The 16,112-nt window shown below is 31.2% G+C and overlaps 1 protein-coding gene across 1 annotated transcript; it reads left to right on the forward strand.

The window, feature by feature from the left end:
* Positions 1 to 8,370: 8,370 nt before the first annotated feature.
* Positions 8,371 to 15,726, forward strand: LOC127732349 (uncharacterized). The gene is made up of 3 exons (XM_052241391.1): positions 8,371 to 8,748; positions 12,913 to 13,245; positions 15,547 to 15,726. Exons 1-3 carry the CDS (start codon positions 8,629 to 8,631, stop codon positions 15,721 to 15,723), a joined length of 630 nt encoding a protein of 209 aa, XP_052097351.1. The 5' UTR covers positions 8,371 to 8,628; the 3' UTR covers positions 15,724 to 15,726.
* Positions 15,727 to 16,112: the final 386 nt, after the last annotated feature.

Consider the following 16,112-nt stretch of genomic DNA (forward strand, 5'->3'; position numbering starts at 1 on the left):
GTCAATTTAGTTGTCTTTCTTAATCATACAGGATGTTTCCAAAAAAGCAGCTGCATACACATGCACCAGTAATAGCCAGCAGTGAAGACAATTAAATATCTGTGTATGGTGATATAGCAATAGAAATATCACATACATCATAGGAAAATAGAAATGGAGTATGTCAAAGAGACACACATAATGACATATGAAAATAGAATATAGACAATAGAAATGGAGAATGTCAAAGAGACACACATATGAAAATAGAATATAGACAATAGAAATGGGGTATGTCAAAGAGACACACATATGAAAACAGAATATAGACAATAGAAATGGGGCATGTCAAAGAGACACACATATGAAAACAGAATAGAGACAATAAAATTGGGATATGTCAAAGAAACAAACATGAAAATATAGAATATAGACAATAGAAATAGGGTATATCAAAGAGACAAACATATGAAAATAGAATATAGACAATAGAATTTGGGTATGACAGAGACAAAAATATTAAAAATAGAATACAGACAAAAGAAATGGGGTATGCCAAAGAGACAAACATAAGAAAATAGAATATAGACAATAGAAATGGTGAATGTCGAAGAGACAAACAAACCAAAATAGAGTATACTAGACAATAGAAATGTGGTATGTCAAAGAGACAAAAATATGAAAATAGAAGAGACAACAAGTTAATAAAAAAAAAATTCTACTTGATATAAAAATTATGGAGCACTGTTATTTTTCTGCATAAAAGAATGCCTGTATACAGTTGTTTTTTATTTGTTTGAGCTTTTGATTTTGCCATGTATTTTCTGTGGAGTTTGGTATTTTGGGTTATTTACTTTTTAAAGCAACAGCTCATCACAATGAAGTATTTACACTCAAAATGAATTCCTGACAGAAAAAAAGATAATAAAGAAAACATATTAAAACATCAAAACATAACTCTAAAAAACCTACCGCAAAAAAAAATACATATATATACAAACCATGTTTAGAATCTATGAGAAAATAAATGCATTTGAACAATTAAAAACATATAAAAAATATATATTGAGGACCAAGATAAAATCATATGAAAACATATGTTTGGGCCAAACATATGAAAACATATGTTTAGGACAAACATATGAAAACATATGTTTAGGCCAGGTATGAAAACATATGAAAAACATATGTTTGTAAAAAACATATGAAAAACATATGTTTTCCATATGTTTACATGTATGAAAAACATATGTTTTTCATATGATTTTAAAAACATATGTTTTTCATATGTTTTCCATATGTTTTTCATATGTTCGAAAACATATGTTTTCATGTCGGGCCTAAACATATGTTTACATATGTTTTCAAACATATGAAAAACATATGTTAAACATATGAAAACATATGTTGCAATTTTTCCTATGTAGCTCCACTCTATCTGGGAACAAATATGATCTTAACACAATTTCAAAACAAAGTTTTTTTTTTGGGGGGGGGGGGGGGGGGTATATAGGAATCACCCTGTCCGTCTTTCCGTCCAACTGTCTGTCCATATGTCTGGTAAACGCAACTCCTCTTTAATTGATGGACCAATATTGGTAAAACTTCACACAGTTGTAGTACACAACCTGAGGATGTGCATGAAGGAAAATATTTGAAGGAGAATATAAGAATATTAAAATTTACTTAGTTAAATATAGCAATAAATGGCAAGTATTGTAAGTAAGGGCAACTTCTCCTAAACAGATTAATTAATATTGATGAAACTTTACATTGTTGTTGTACACAACCTGTAGATACATGTACATGAAGGAGGATATTTCTGGTAAGATTTTTTTTCAAGGGAGATAATTGAAATTACTTAGTTTAATAAATATCACAAATGTGGCATTAGGTCTTGTAAGCACAACTCCTCCTAAATGACTGTAGCAATATTTATTATATTTTACATAGTTCCAGTACATCACTCAGACCAGAGAATGTGCATAAATGAAGATATTGTTGGTTTTAAATATTTAAAGGGAGATAATTAACTTACTTAATATAGATGTATTTATTTTTTTTTACACACTGACTTAAAATATGCAAAGAGAGATAACTCTAATTACTATAAATTTTAAATGTTCTTCCAGTTTAATATAGCAATATGTAAATGTAGGTGCATTCCTTTTATTTAAAATAATTAATAGTAGTTCATTCATTCTGTGTCAGAAACCTATGCTGTGTTAAATATTTAATCACAATCCAAATTCAGAGCTGTATCAAGCTTAAATGTAACAAGTTTTACCTTTCTAAAAAGGTAGTGAATGCTTCGTAGTATCATAAATTACATGTTCTAGTGTGTTTTTATGTTTATATATTATTACAGAGAATATTTTAATTATTTATAAATTTCATTTCAGAGTCATTTAATGCGTATAATCTATAATTGTTATCTTTTAGGGGGAATACTTTTAAGATTATCTTTATCAATATGACAGAGCACCCGAACAAATTTAAATTTAAAAAAAATACGAGTCTAAATTGATATGGGTTAAACACGAATAAAACAATTACATAAAGGTTGCATATGAAATTCATTCAATATTTATCAGACCCGAGAAAACGTATCAGTATATATAACACTTCTATTTATATCTCACCCATATTCATTTGGACTAATGACATCTGTATTCGCAAAATTCGAATTTATCAGGTAAAAGTAATACCTATACGCTTATTAGGCGTTCCATAAAAAATCTTGATATTTTTGCGTTCCATATATATATGTTTATTCTATTTATATCTCATACAGATACAAATACAAGTGGTGCGTTTTGTAAACATTGAATCTTGAAATAATCGTGTATATTGCTGATTTACAAAGCAAAGGGTCGTGTATTAACAATATTTATTTCAATATTGAATTTTAGCAATTAATATATATGCATCATAATCATTTAAATGCGAACACGAATTACCAACTGTTGATCGGGACTATAAATACACATATTATTTTTTCCGGCATTTGATGCTTCTCATCGCACGGGAAAGTCCACAATTATTTTTCTAAATCTAGCCGATGGCTGTTGCTGTATCTCGACCCCATCATAAGGCAACCAATCAGAATGCATGTGTGATACATTATAATTTCAAGATGGCGTGGATATCGCCCGAAATTAAATCTTCGACCCTTCGGCCGAAGCAATAACAGTAGTGTAGTAAATATGCCATAATGAGATGGGGGGTATCCTTAGTGAGTTGACTCACAGTTTTATGCTTTAATACTATTTACACTCATCTGTGTCCACTTTGTTCAATGAGTTCTTATATAAATGAATTATTTTTGTAATGATTTTGATATTTCAGGTAACTGACATTTTAGTTGCTCTTATTTGTTTGAAAAGGGTGTATATAATATATGATCGATTAACTTTAAAAAAAAAATTAAAAATGTATACAAAATGTACTGAAAAACATAAAAATTTGAAATCAGAACAAATATGATGAGAGACAATATGCTATCTGTAAAATGAAAAAAAAAAAACAATCGAAAAAGGGAATATAGTGCACTGATGATTTTGATACAAATATGGCTGGTTATTAATTTATAACAATTACAAAAAAATGTAAAGCCTTGTATTCAGTCAATACAGGATTATTTGATCTTGGACTTCGTCTTCAGTCAATATACTTCTTTCAGGTCAATATATCCTAAGTGTATCGACCTCATACAACAGCTATAATTGTATATAGATTAACTTTAAAAAAATCTTTAGTGCTTAGGCATTAACTTATTGCCTAGGATTTAAGCTTAACTATCATGCCTAATTTCACTTATTGCCGCTAACATATATATAGTATGATATATTGATAAATAAAAAGTCCTTGGTACAGAAAATATAGTTTGAAAATAAATAACACATAAAAATCACATTAAATCCAACATTGTTCCTGTTAGCGCTTTCACCCCATTTCCTATGGTTCATCAGTTAGTCAGAATTTCAATGAATCAGGGAAGATCGATATATGGTGGATACTAGGTCAGGTTATTGGCAAGCAATATATGATTATTCATTCAGATTTGAAAAGAATAATATTTTTGTTCAATTTCCTTTTATTTAGGCCAGGAAAAGTTTATGGAAGGAGATTCAACGACATTCAGTCTAGTCCTGGACGCAGATGGAGTCGAAATAGATAATGATTTTTTCAACAGTTTAGAAGGAAATGTCATCCTCATGCTACTTAAAACAGGGGAGACCTGGGAACCACAAGGTAAGACTACGTCATGCATGCATGTACTCATTGGCTCATATTAAAAAAAACATTGGTCCCATATATAGCCAGAAACTGCCATAAGAGGGGACCCAGTCCAGTCATGCTTCAGTGATTCCTATATAAGACTAATTAAAGCCCTGTGTATTGATAATTTGTATTTTTTACTCAGGCCCAAGGGGGGTCTTTGTACTCTATAAAGATGCTCAGTCTGGTTTGCATAAAGGTTAATCATTTAAAATTTATTATTTCAGCATGACACAAAACAATGTTGAAAACAGTTTTTCGTGTTTTAATAAAAAAAACTTCTTGCTAAGCAAACAATTTTAGTCTAAACTTCTTAATATTTCTCATCAGGCATTAATATATACCAGTCAAAAAAGTCATCGCTAATTGATATAGTAGCTTGTGAAAAGAGACTAACCGGAACTAAAATAACCTATCATCTTCATACATTTTTAACATTGTCTTTTGTATGTAAACAGAGGCAGTCCATCTGGTACCCTGGCTCATTCCAGCTAACCATGCAGGAACCCATGCTTGAACAGCATGATTTCCCAGTTAGATCAGTTATATATACAGAGAACCTTTAAAAATTTGTCAATTGCCTTACACATCCAAAATATAAGGGGGAAAAGTAAGGAACTTCATGTTTTGATATTTATCAATTGAACCTTTACCAATTGTTATAAAATTTTGCCATTCTTCATTATTAGTTATAACTACTAATAGCCTGAGTTTCTGACTTTTTGTCACATGAATCTTGTTTTAATGTATTTTGTGCAACTTAAGTCCCACTTTGTCCCATGAATCCCTTTATTTTCTATCATCATAAAATGCCCCTTTAATCTTTATATGCAAGAAGGGACAACATTGGTGTCAGTTAGGTGCTTTATAAATGAAATTAGACTATTCATTTATTATTTTTTTATTGTAGACAATAAATTCAATAGACATGAAAGAGTAACTTTAAAATCAGAAGGTTAGTACAATTAACTAGTAGACATGCTCAAATAAAAGGTTATTAGTCCCCTACCAACGAAGTTGAAGGGGACTTTAGGTTTGCACTCTGTCCGTCTGTCCGTAATCAGCTTTCCACACTTTTTATTTTTTGTTATGCTTGAAGATATTGGTTTGATATTTGATATATAGTATAACCATGACAAGTTACATATCAAGTTCTAATTTTGTTTCGGTCAGATGATTTTTTGCAGAGTTATGACCCTTGGACTTAGAAAACTCACATAAGTAATCTGTTTTCCATATTTTGTTTTTTAATGCTTCAAGATATTGACTTGAAATTTGGCTTGTAGTTAAACCATGACAAGTTAAAGATCTGTTGCAAATTGTGTTCCGGTCTGATGATTTTTTGCAGAGTTATGGTCCTTGGACTTAGAAAATTCATGCAAGAAATACATTTCCACTATTTTTTTGTCATACTTAAAGATTTCCATTTGATATTTGGTTTATAGTTTTAACGTTACAAGTTAAAGATCAAGTTTAATTCTTTTTTCTGATCTGATGATAGTTGGCAGAGTTATATGATCCTTAGACCTAGAAAAATAACACGATTAATCAATTAAAATTCTGCATTTTTTTTAGTCATGCTTGACTATTGTCATATTGATTTGAAATTTGGTATCTATAGTTTTAACATGACATTTTACACATCAAGTTTGAATTTTGTTTTCCGGACAACAAATTTTAACTGGTAGGGGACTGTGTATTGCCATGCAATACTCTCAGAATGCTGGATACTATCCATGCTGTTCTGTGTCCACACTTGTTCTTCTTTAAAAAAACAATTTAAAAGGCCAGAATTAAAATACTTTTTGTTTTCCCAAATTAACTACCTACAGTAGCCATATGATTTAAAGATAATAAATGATGAACATGTTATTAACTTGTTGATGTATGGCAACTCAGGTAGATTATATAGTTACCAATTTAGTGTCTGTATGATTTGAACCATTCAACTAAAGGTTTTCAGGTTATAACATTTTGTTACTTTTGATGAAATGGTGGCAGAGGTAAAGTTGAAAATACATGATTTTCATTTTCACTGTTCAGGAAATTTTGAAAGATTTAAAAATGGCATTTCCAGTCGTGTCAACAATAACTCATTGAACCATTCAACCAAAGCTTTTTAAATCTGATATGTTGTTAATTATATAATGACAAAATGAAGGTCAAGTTTTATAGATATATTGTTGATTTTCATTTTCACCCTTCATGTTCAGAAGCTATGATCAGCTATGGTTAATGAAAAAAATAGCATTTCAAGTCCTGTCCAAATTATATGCCATAAGTTTATCATTATTCTAATATGACCTCTCTATTACCCTTTGTGAAAATAGCCATGATAAAATTCTCAATATATCTATATTTAGCGCAGACTCAGTAACATGCATATTTTCGGCTGTTACATTTTACTCCCATAAAAATCCAAACTTAATGTAACATATTTTGTTAAGGTTCTTTTATCATCAAAAGTTCCAATATTTATAGTTCATCCACTATTAAATATCAATATCTTTTAAAAATTTCAATTTCAATGACATATAGATATATATTTTATCCTATGTGTAATGAATTATCGGAAAAAATCATGTCCTCTCTGGGATTTTTAAAATTTTATCATTGTTCTATTTCCATTGTTTTCAAAACAAAATTGCAGACGTCATTGCTACGAAAAGAAATGGTTAAATGACTGATTTATTCTTACCAAAAACCTAACCCTTGCCAGATTACATATATATATATACAATGACATTGCTTAAGTATTTGACTGGAAATTAGAAATTTCATCGACGTAAGGGACAAAATTGACTGAGACAGGATTAGTTGCCAACGGTAAGTTTCTGAGAACATTCATTTTTACATTAAAAAAATAATACAAACAGTTAATAATAATCATTGCTTCTGTTGCTATTAAATAACTGATTTGCCTTCTTTGCCTGCTGAAAATGTATCTCTTTGATACAAATACAGTCAGAATAACACACTTTTATTTGACAATGGGGTGATACTTCAAATATAACAGCCACTTTTTCGTCGCTTCAGTATTTAAGATACATTTTTGTCCTATTTACACATGGCCTGGCCTGCCAGGCCATGTGTAAATTATACAACAAATCTATGGCTTGCATGAATTATTTCTTAATCATACTCACAAACAGTTCAACCAAAGCTTTTTAAATATTGATCTGTTGTAACTAATGTGACAAACTGAGGACAAATTAAATTTTAACAATTTTCCACTTTTGTATTTGTTTGACATGTTTGAAGAGTTTAATGATCCTTGAAATGTAGAAAAACTTGCATTATAAAAATAATTGTAAAAAAATCTGTTTGATGTCTGTGAAAGCCTTTTATTTGTTAATTTTTTTCAGAGGAAAAGATGATTGCGATGATTGATAAATTACGTGAAAAAGTTAAAAAAAGGAAACTTGTAAGTATTAAATTTCTGTTAATTTGTTTTTTTTATCTCTGGTAAATGAGGACTTGGATGAGTTGAATATCCAGTTTTCTTTTTCTTTTAAGTTCACACAATTTGTTGCATCTTGTATTCATGATAATAATGTCTTGAAAGTAAGATTATTGTACAGTTTTATAGTTCTTTTTTCATTAAGGTCTCTCACATTGTCCCTAAAGCCATACAAAAAAATCGTCATTTGTCCCTCCATTTGGTGTAAACCATTTTAAAGATCTTCTCTGAAACTACAGAACCAATCTCAACCAATCTTCAGCTGCATGATCCCTAGGGTATCTAGTATAAAGTTTGTGATTTAACTGTTACTTAAAAAACATTGGCCACCATGGCTAAAAACAGAATGTAGCCCTGCATGTGTAAAATGCACTTTTTGGCTTGATATGCATAATTCCAACCATAGTAGATTTAGGTGAGCTTCAGAGGCTGTTCAGAGCCTATTACCAACCTTGAGACAGAAAAAGGTTAATAATATCTTGATTTGCATATTTCAGATTGTGAATTATAATTGTTGTTACATATGAAATTACAAAGTTATTTTTGTTTTATGAGCTAAATTAAGGCCTTCGCGACCATACTCCTTTTATAGCAGAAGGGTCATTCATATTGTACATAACAATATTTTAAATCTGTTCTTTCAGGAACCTGCAAGACTTGATAGGGAGGTGAACATCACTAGTAGCACTCAAAGCAGTAACTTAAAATTTCATTGTGGGTGGAAGCATTACTCATTTGCTTCCAACGTGTATAAGGAAGTAAAATCCAATTCAAAAAAACTCAAACTAACTGATTGTGGGAGCCAAATTATATTTGTTAAATATAATGCAACATATGAGGAGGTAATAGAGAAGCTTACAGATAAATATTACCCCTGTGGCAGAAGCAAGAAAGGGTCTTTACATAAAATGACACTGAGCTTGGGATCTTTCACTGAAACAATAAACAGAGAAAATTTTTCAGCGTTACAATTCTACAACGAACGTAAAACTTCAGAAGCAAGGATTTACCTGTTGTCTAAGGAAAAGGTGTGTATCTATTAGCTTTGTTTATAAAAAAAATGTTGATTATTATTATTTAATCATGTCTATTTAGAATGGTATTATCAATAAGTAAACCTAAAATATCCTTATAGCTTACTACGTAACATAGTACTGTCCCAGTACAACATGTCCAATATGAATCCTTTCAGCAAATTTGAATATGATATTATTGTTGTTTTGTACCAGTATTTGATAGATTATAGTGTCAGTATAGTGTGTCTTTACATCAATTTTGAGTGCACCTATTTCCCAGCATTAAGTATTCAACTTGTTACAGTAAGTGTCAAGTCCCTCCAAGCCAAGCATTTAATTATACCCCTGCCTCTCATCTTAAGCTATATATATTAGGTGTATACTTAAGCCTGAATTATTTCTAGTAAATTTAATACAGTTAAATATGAAGTGGAGACTTCTAAATTCAGTCATTATAATAAATTTGGTGTAGGAGGATAATAATAGGAAGTATCCTGTCCATCCCTCTGTCCAAATGTCTAATGTAAGTGCAACTACTCCTTTTAAAACTAGAGGTACTGTGTTCAGAGCTCACAAAAATATACTCAGCTCCTTGCAAAGATCATGTTTTGTATTGAAAACCCCAAAGATCAATTTGACCAAAAACCAAATAGGAGGTGCACAATGGCATTATATGATTTAGAATCTCAGACAGTTTCATTAAATTATGATTTGAGTGGTTTAGGAGGAGTTGCGGATACAAAATGCGTACCCCAATTACAATACATACTGACATGTCTAAGGTATTATAATTATTATTACATTGATATGACATTAAGTTAAATCTCTTTGTCTTTTCTTTATGATACAGTAAAATATTTTAATTTTGGGGATTCCGTTATATCCTGGGTTAAAACTTTTTATAATAATATAACAGCTGCAGTAACTCAAAACTGTTGTCTGTCAGACATTTGTTTTGTAGAGCGAGGTTGTTTAAGACAAAGGGATCCTTTATCTCCTTATATTTTCTTACTGTGTGCTGAAATATTAGGCAAATTGGTGAGAAACAATGAGGAGATAAAGGGCATTACTATAGATGATACAGAATTTAAATTGTCTCAGTATGCAGACGATACTTCTTTGATTTTAGACAGCTCTTCTGAGTCGCTCTATGCATCTCTTTGTGATCTCCAATTTCATGCTGAAATCTCAGGACTAAAAATTAATATAGAAAAATCAAATGTTATTTGGATAGGTAGTAAAAAACAGTCAAAATCAAATTTGTGTTAAGTGGGGATTGAAATGGGTACATTTCAACTTCTTGGAATTACTTTTTCAGTTGACCTTGATAGAATGGTTAAGCTGAATTACAAGCCAGCTTTGGAATCTATAGATAATACACTTAACATTTGGTCAAATATAAAAAAGAAGATTTGGTGTAATATAGGATTAAACACATTTTTAGCTCAGCTGGACCATGTGAGCTTATGTCATCACTTGGCGTCCGTCGTCGTCCGTTGTCCGTCGTCGTCGTAAACTATTTCAAAGATCTTCTCCTCTGAAACCACTGGGCCAAATACTTCCAAACTTTAACATAATGTTCCTTATGGTATCTAGTTTATAAATTGTATCCATAGTTTTGATCCATTGACAAACATGGCCGCCATAGCTATAAATAGAACATGGGGGTCAAATGCAGATTTTGGCCTATATCTCAAAAACTATAGCATTTAGAGCAAATCTGACACATTGGTAAAAATGTTCAATAGGTCAAAATCTATCACCCCTGAAATTCTCAGACCAATTGGACAATCCATTGTTGGGTTGCTGCCACTAAAATGGTAATTTTTAGGAAAATTTTCAGTTTAAGGTTATTATCATGAATATTATAATAGATAGACAGAAAGTGTAAATAGCAAAAATGTTAAACAAAGTAAGATCTACAAAAAAGTTCAAATGACCAAAATTGTCAATTGACCCCTTAAAGAGTTATTACCCTTTAAAAACAATTTTACACAATTTTGTCATCATGTTTGCTAACATTTAAAAATCTTCTGCTCTGATGCAGACTACTTGGCCAAATACTTTGAAACTTTAACTGTATACAAAGTTTTGATCCATTTACAAACATGGCTGCCATAGCTATAAATAGAACATAGGGGCAAATGCAGATTTTGGCCCATATCTTAGAAACTAAAGCATTTAATTAGAACAAATCTTGACATGGGTTAAAATGTTCATTAGGTCAAGATATATCACCACTGAAATTTTCAGAAATAATTGGACAATCCATTGCTGGGTTGCTGCCACTAAAATGGTAATTTTAAGGAAATTTTGCAGTTTTAGATTATTATCTTGAATATTATGATAGATAGAGAGAAAGTGTAAATGGCAAAAATGTTCAGCAAAGTAAGATCTGCAGATAAGTCAAATGACCAAAATTGTTAATTGACCCCTTAAGGAGTTATTGCCCTTTAAAGACAATTTTACACAATTGTGTCATCAACACAATCATATTTGCTAACATTTGAAAATCTTCTGCAGCCGCTCTGAAACTACTTGGCCAAATACTTTGAAACTTTCACTAAATGTTTCTCAGGTTATTGAGTTAATGAATTATATCTGAAGTTTTGTTCATCGACAAACATGGCTGCCATGTCTAAAAGAAGAACATAAGGTCAAATGCAGTTTTTGCAGCTTATTGATGATTTAACATGTTTAAAGGAAATTTTGCAGTTTTAGGTTATTGTCTAGAATATTGTTATAGATAAAGATAAACACCAAAAATAATCATTGATGAAAGATTTAAGCAAAAAATTACAGGTGAGCGACTCAGGCTCTTGAGAGCCTCTTGTTTCTAGAGGTAATTGATGTGTAAACTCGGTCTGTTAACTCACAAACTGAAGTAAAGTCTGAAGGACTTTTATGATAAGTTTGTGAGTAAGCGACCCAGTTTACACATAAATAACCTATGGAAAAAATGTGTTTAATCCTTATAATTCTTAATCCTTGCATTATTTATTATTTCTTCTTAATTTAACTTTCTTTTCGCCCCCAAATTCCATTCATGTGTACCACATGAATAATTATGTTATTCTATTCCGAATACCTTTATTTACATACATGTTGTTGCTTATTAGGGCCCTGCCAAAGGTGGGTCGCCCTATAGTGATCAGTCTGTCCGTCCGTCTGTCCGTCAGTCTGTTCGTAACAAAATCTTGTCTGCTCCATATCTTGAAAACCGTTATGATTTCAAAGTTTAAGCTTCACATGTATATTGACCAACACCAGAGGGTGTGTCATAATGTATGTTCAACTTCGTAGGTCAAAGGTTAAGGTCAAAAACTTAGGTTTTAGTATAGAACCCCATGTCCTGTGGGAAAGATCCTGTCTGCTCCATATCTCAAGAACCGTTATGATTTCAAAGTTTATACTTCACCATGGGCAACAGCATTCTTAAGTGGTAGAAAACAACAAGTACGGGTAAACAGCAGCTACTCAGAATTCAAACAGGTGACAAGCAGCATCCCTCAGGGCAGTGTACTGGGACCAATATTGTTCGTCATTTACATTATTACGTCGTTTAAAGCATTAGCAAGGCCTAACCTCGAATATGCAAACGCTATATGCCATAATATGTATATTGACCAACACCAGAGAGTGTATCATAATGTATGTTCAACTTTGTAGGTCAAAGGTCAAGGACAAAAACTTAAGTGTTAGTATAGAACCCGATGTCCTATGGGAAAGATCATGTTCGCTCCATATCTCGTGAACCGTTATGATTTCAAAGTTTATACTTCACATGTATATTGACCAACACCAGAGGGCGTGTCATAATGTATGTTCAACTTTGTAGGTCAAAGGTCAAGGTAAAAAGACTTACATTTGGGAATCCCATGTCCTATGGTAAAGATTGTGTCTGTTATGGACAGCGGGGCCCACTGTATTGGCTCCCATTTCACTGATATCTAGTTATTTCAATAAAGCTTATTCATTATAAAAAAAAGTTAATCAGCTATTTTGTGTGTGTCAATTCCTGCCTGGACATTTTGGGCTGATCATTTTGATGTATCATGCTGCATTTTGTAAATCAAAGGATTGGTAATATTGGCATATTAATAAGTTACTGTAGTTGATTATCAGCCTATTTAAAATTTATCAAATCAAGTAAACATTGTGCATTTGTTTTTACAGATACATGACATGCTTGCCATAACCGATTCCGATTCTGATGAATTGGAAAGTTTAGGATTTCCCGGAAACATGTCCCCACCAGAGCCTGAAATAATACTAGGAGTTGGAAAGCCTATGACATCTCCAGCCATGAATGTTTCTTTTAGATCATCAACACTAGGAACACCGAACATTGCAACTCCTCAGGCAATTGTTTCTAGTAGAACACCTACACTAGGAACACCCACACTAGGAACACCCACACTAGGAACATCAATAGGAGCTTTTGGTGGAACACCAATAGGTGCTACTGATACAAACAAACCTATTGTATTTCATGCTGATACACCTACAGTAAGTTTTCTATATAGGAACAAGCTAAGCATTTTATCATTTAACTCTTTAACCTTTTTTAAAAAACTTTGGCACATGTTTATATATTTTTATACACTCCCCAAAAAACAAAAGTTTTGGGGGGTTTATAGGAATCACCCTGTCCGTCTGTCTGTCTGTATATGTCTTGTAAGCGCAACTACTCCTTAATGAATGGACTAATATTGATGAATCTTCACACAGTTGTAGTACATGATATAAGGATGTGCATGAAGGAAAATATTTCTGGTAGGAATTATTTCAAGGGAGATAATTGAATCTACTGAATTAAATATAGCAATAAATGGCAACAAGTCTTGAAAGCGCAACTTCTCCTAAACAGATAAATCAATATTGATGAAACTTTACACAGTTGTTGTACACAACCTGTAAACGTGCATGAAGGAGGATATTTCTGGTCAGATTTTTTTCAAGGGAGATAATTGAAATCACTTAGTTTAAATATCCAATATTTGGCATTAAGCACAACTCCTCCTAAATGACTGGAGTAATATTAATTAAACGTTACACAGTTCCAGTACATGACCAGAGAATGTGCATAAAGGAAGATATTCTTGGTCTGAAATATTTAAAGGAAGATAATTAACTTGCTTTAAATAGATGTAGTTATATTTTTCTGGTTTCTACACACTGACTTAAAATATGCAAAGAGAGATAACTCTAATTATTATTAATTTTAAATTTTCTTTTATTTAAAGTCATAAATAGTAGTTACACATTCCTTTTGTGTCAGAAACTTCTGTTGTGTTAACTATTTAATCACAATCCAAATTTAAAGCTGCATGTATCAAGCTTGAATGTACCGTAGTGTAGTAAAAATGCCATAATGGGATGGGGTATCCTTAGTGAGTTGGCTCGCAGTTTTATGCAATATTCACTATCCACACTCATCTGTGTCCACTCTTGTTATTAATTGATAGCTGTGAATTATTCTCAAGAATTATAAGCTTAAAAGAGGTGACTTGATTATCATCCAATGATACCCTGACGACATAATAGTAAATGAAGTATAACCAACATAAAAAACACTACACAATTAAATACATTATATGATATTTCTCAACTCTTGTCCAAGCCTCAGGTTTGTCAAGTTCTGAAGAGAAATATTGATTTTAATAAAAAAAAATCATATTAAATTGATAGACTTATTTCATTTAGAACTTTTAGTTGTCTAAATATCAACAGATTTGACATGTATATCTTAAAGTCATATGAAAAGAGTTGATGGAAAAAATTATGTTCCCTAAATTATTCATCCAATACATGCACATATACTTAACTAAGACCTTTGTAATATATTTTCACTTTTTATATTGAGTGTAATGTGTAATTTACAAACAAAATAATGCGTTTGTTGATTTTATATGGAAACCATCTTTCCTAATTAAACTTAGTGACGAACTTGCGATGTTCTCTGACACGTTTATATTGATAAACAATCGACAAAAGTGTGCACTGAAAGCAGGTGGTTAATAAGTGTGACAATTGAGCTTTGTTGATTAATCCATTTTTAAAATATTTTCTGCGTGTTTTTGTTTGTTAATCAACCTTATAAAACTGTTTTAAAACAAATTTGTGTATAAAAAGATTTCTTTCATCATCGATCAAAAAATATGTCTTAATTTCCAATGAATGTTGGTTTATTTTTAATTTAATTTTAATATTGTACTTGCGCAGTAACGGCTTTCACATTGTTTAAGAGGAATATCATGCATACGGAAAAGCATTCGTTGAATATCAGATTAATTACTTGCTGGAAGTAAATAATTCAGAAGCCGTACATTTCATAAAGTTTTACAATAAAACACAAGAGTTTTCACTAAAAGAAGTATATGGATAAAGGTTAACTATTTAGTTTAAAAAAACATGTTCAACTTTTTTTTTCAACAACTCGTTTCATATGACTTTAAGATTGCACATGTACAGATGTAGTATATATACATGCTCTACAAAATAAATTTTAATATTTTCGTACGACTGATGCAGATTTAATTGAGTTGAATCCTTTGTGAAAGGCCGCTGCCTGGATATATTGGTTTCTATTGATAACAACAAATGACAAACAACATCCATTTAATATTAAAACTATATATGACATCTTGAGTGAGATACCATGGAACATGCAACACTCTCCTGCCTTAACTACATTTGGAAATCTATCAATTATAATAAAATTATATTATTCAGATCAAGTAAAGTATACACAAATTTTGCTTGCTGATTAATGATGTTATATTTTAGCTTTGGTATTTTTTTTTTCAGGTTACATTCTCATATGACAGACGCTGTCAGATCTGTGTGGACCGGGAAAGGGATGCCTACCTGTCACCTTGTGGTCACACATTTTGTCTTGTCTGTGCATTGCAAGTTGAAAATATGGGGCAAAACTGTCCATCCTGTAGGGGGGAAATTGACAAAGTGTGTTCCATGTTTCTATAAGTTGTTATTCGTGTTGATAGATTGTACTTTTTTGTAATAGGAGTGTAAATGTAAAATGATATTATGTTTGCAAGTATTAGACAAATATATATGCTGGTTCAAAGAATGAGGTAGAAAGATGTAAGCAAATGTTTTTTTTTCTTTTCAAAGTGTGAAAAAGCATTAAATAATGTTATTTAATGAACTGAAGTATATTAAGGTAAAAAATTACTTATTTTAACTTCATCTACAATTTAGGTATGTGAAATGTTAAAAAAACTTCCTTTTCACGAAATTCAGTATTAATGACTATTCGGGGACTATTCTTTTAATCACAAAATTTATGTTAATAGAAAATTGTCGGAAATTGTAGTCAGTGTGTAGTGTCCATAACCATCCGAATTCTTGTA

This window comes from Mytilus californianus, unplaced genomic scaffold (assembly GCF_021869535.1).
Source record: "Mytilus californianus isolate M0D057914Y unplaced genomic scaffold, xbMytCali1.0.p SCAF_23, whole genome shotgun sequence".
Classification (NCBI taxonomy): domain Eukaryota; kingdom Metazoa; phylum Mollusca; class Bivalvia; order Mytilida; family Mytilidae; genus Mytilus; species Mytilus californianus.

Bases quoted from the DNA above. Each gene is read 5' to 3' on its own strand.
- LOC127732349 (XM_052241391.1), top strand. From the start codon at position 8,629: ATGACACTGAGCTTGGGATCTTTCACTGAAACAATAAACAGAGAAAAT. The intron at 8,749-12,912 runs GTGTGTATCTAT...TTGTTTTTACAG, and splicing joins ACCTGTTGTCTAAGGAAAAG to ATACATGACATGCTTGCCAT. The intron at 13,246-15,546 runs GTAAGTTTTCTA...TTTTTTTTTCAG, and splicing joins TTCATGCTGATACACCTACA to GTTACATTCTCATATGACAG.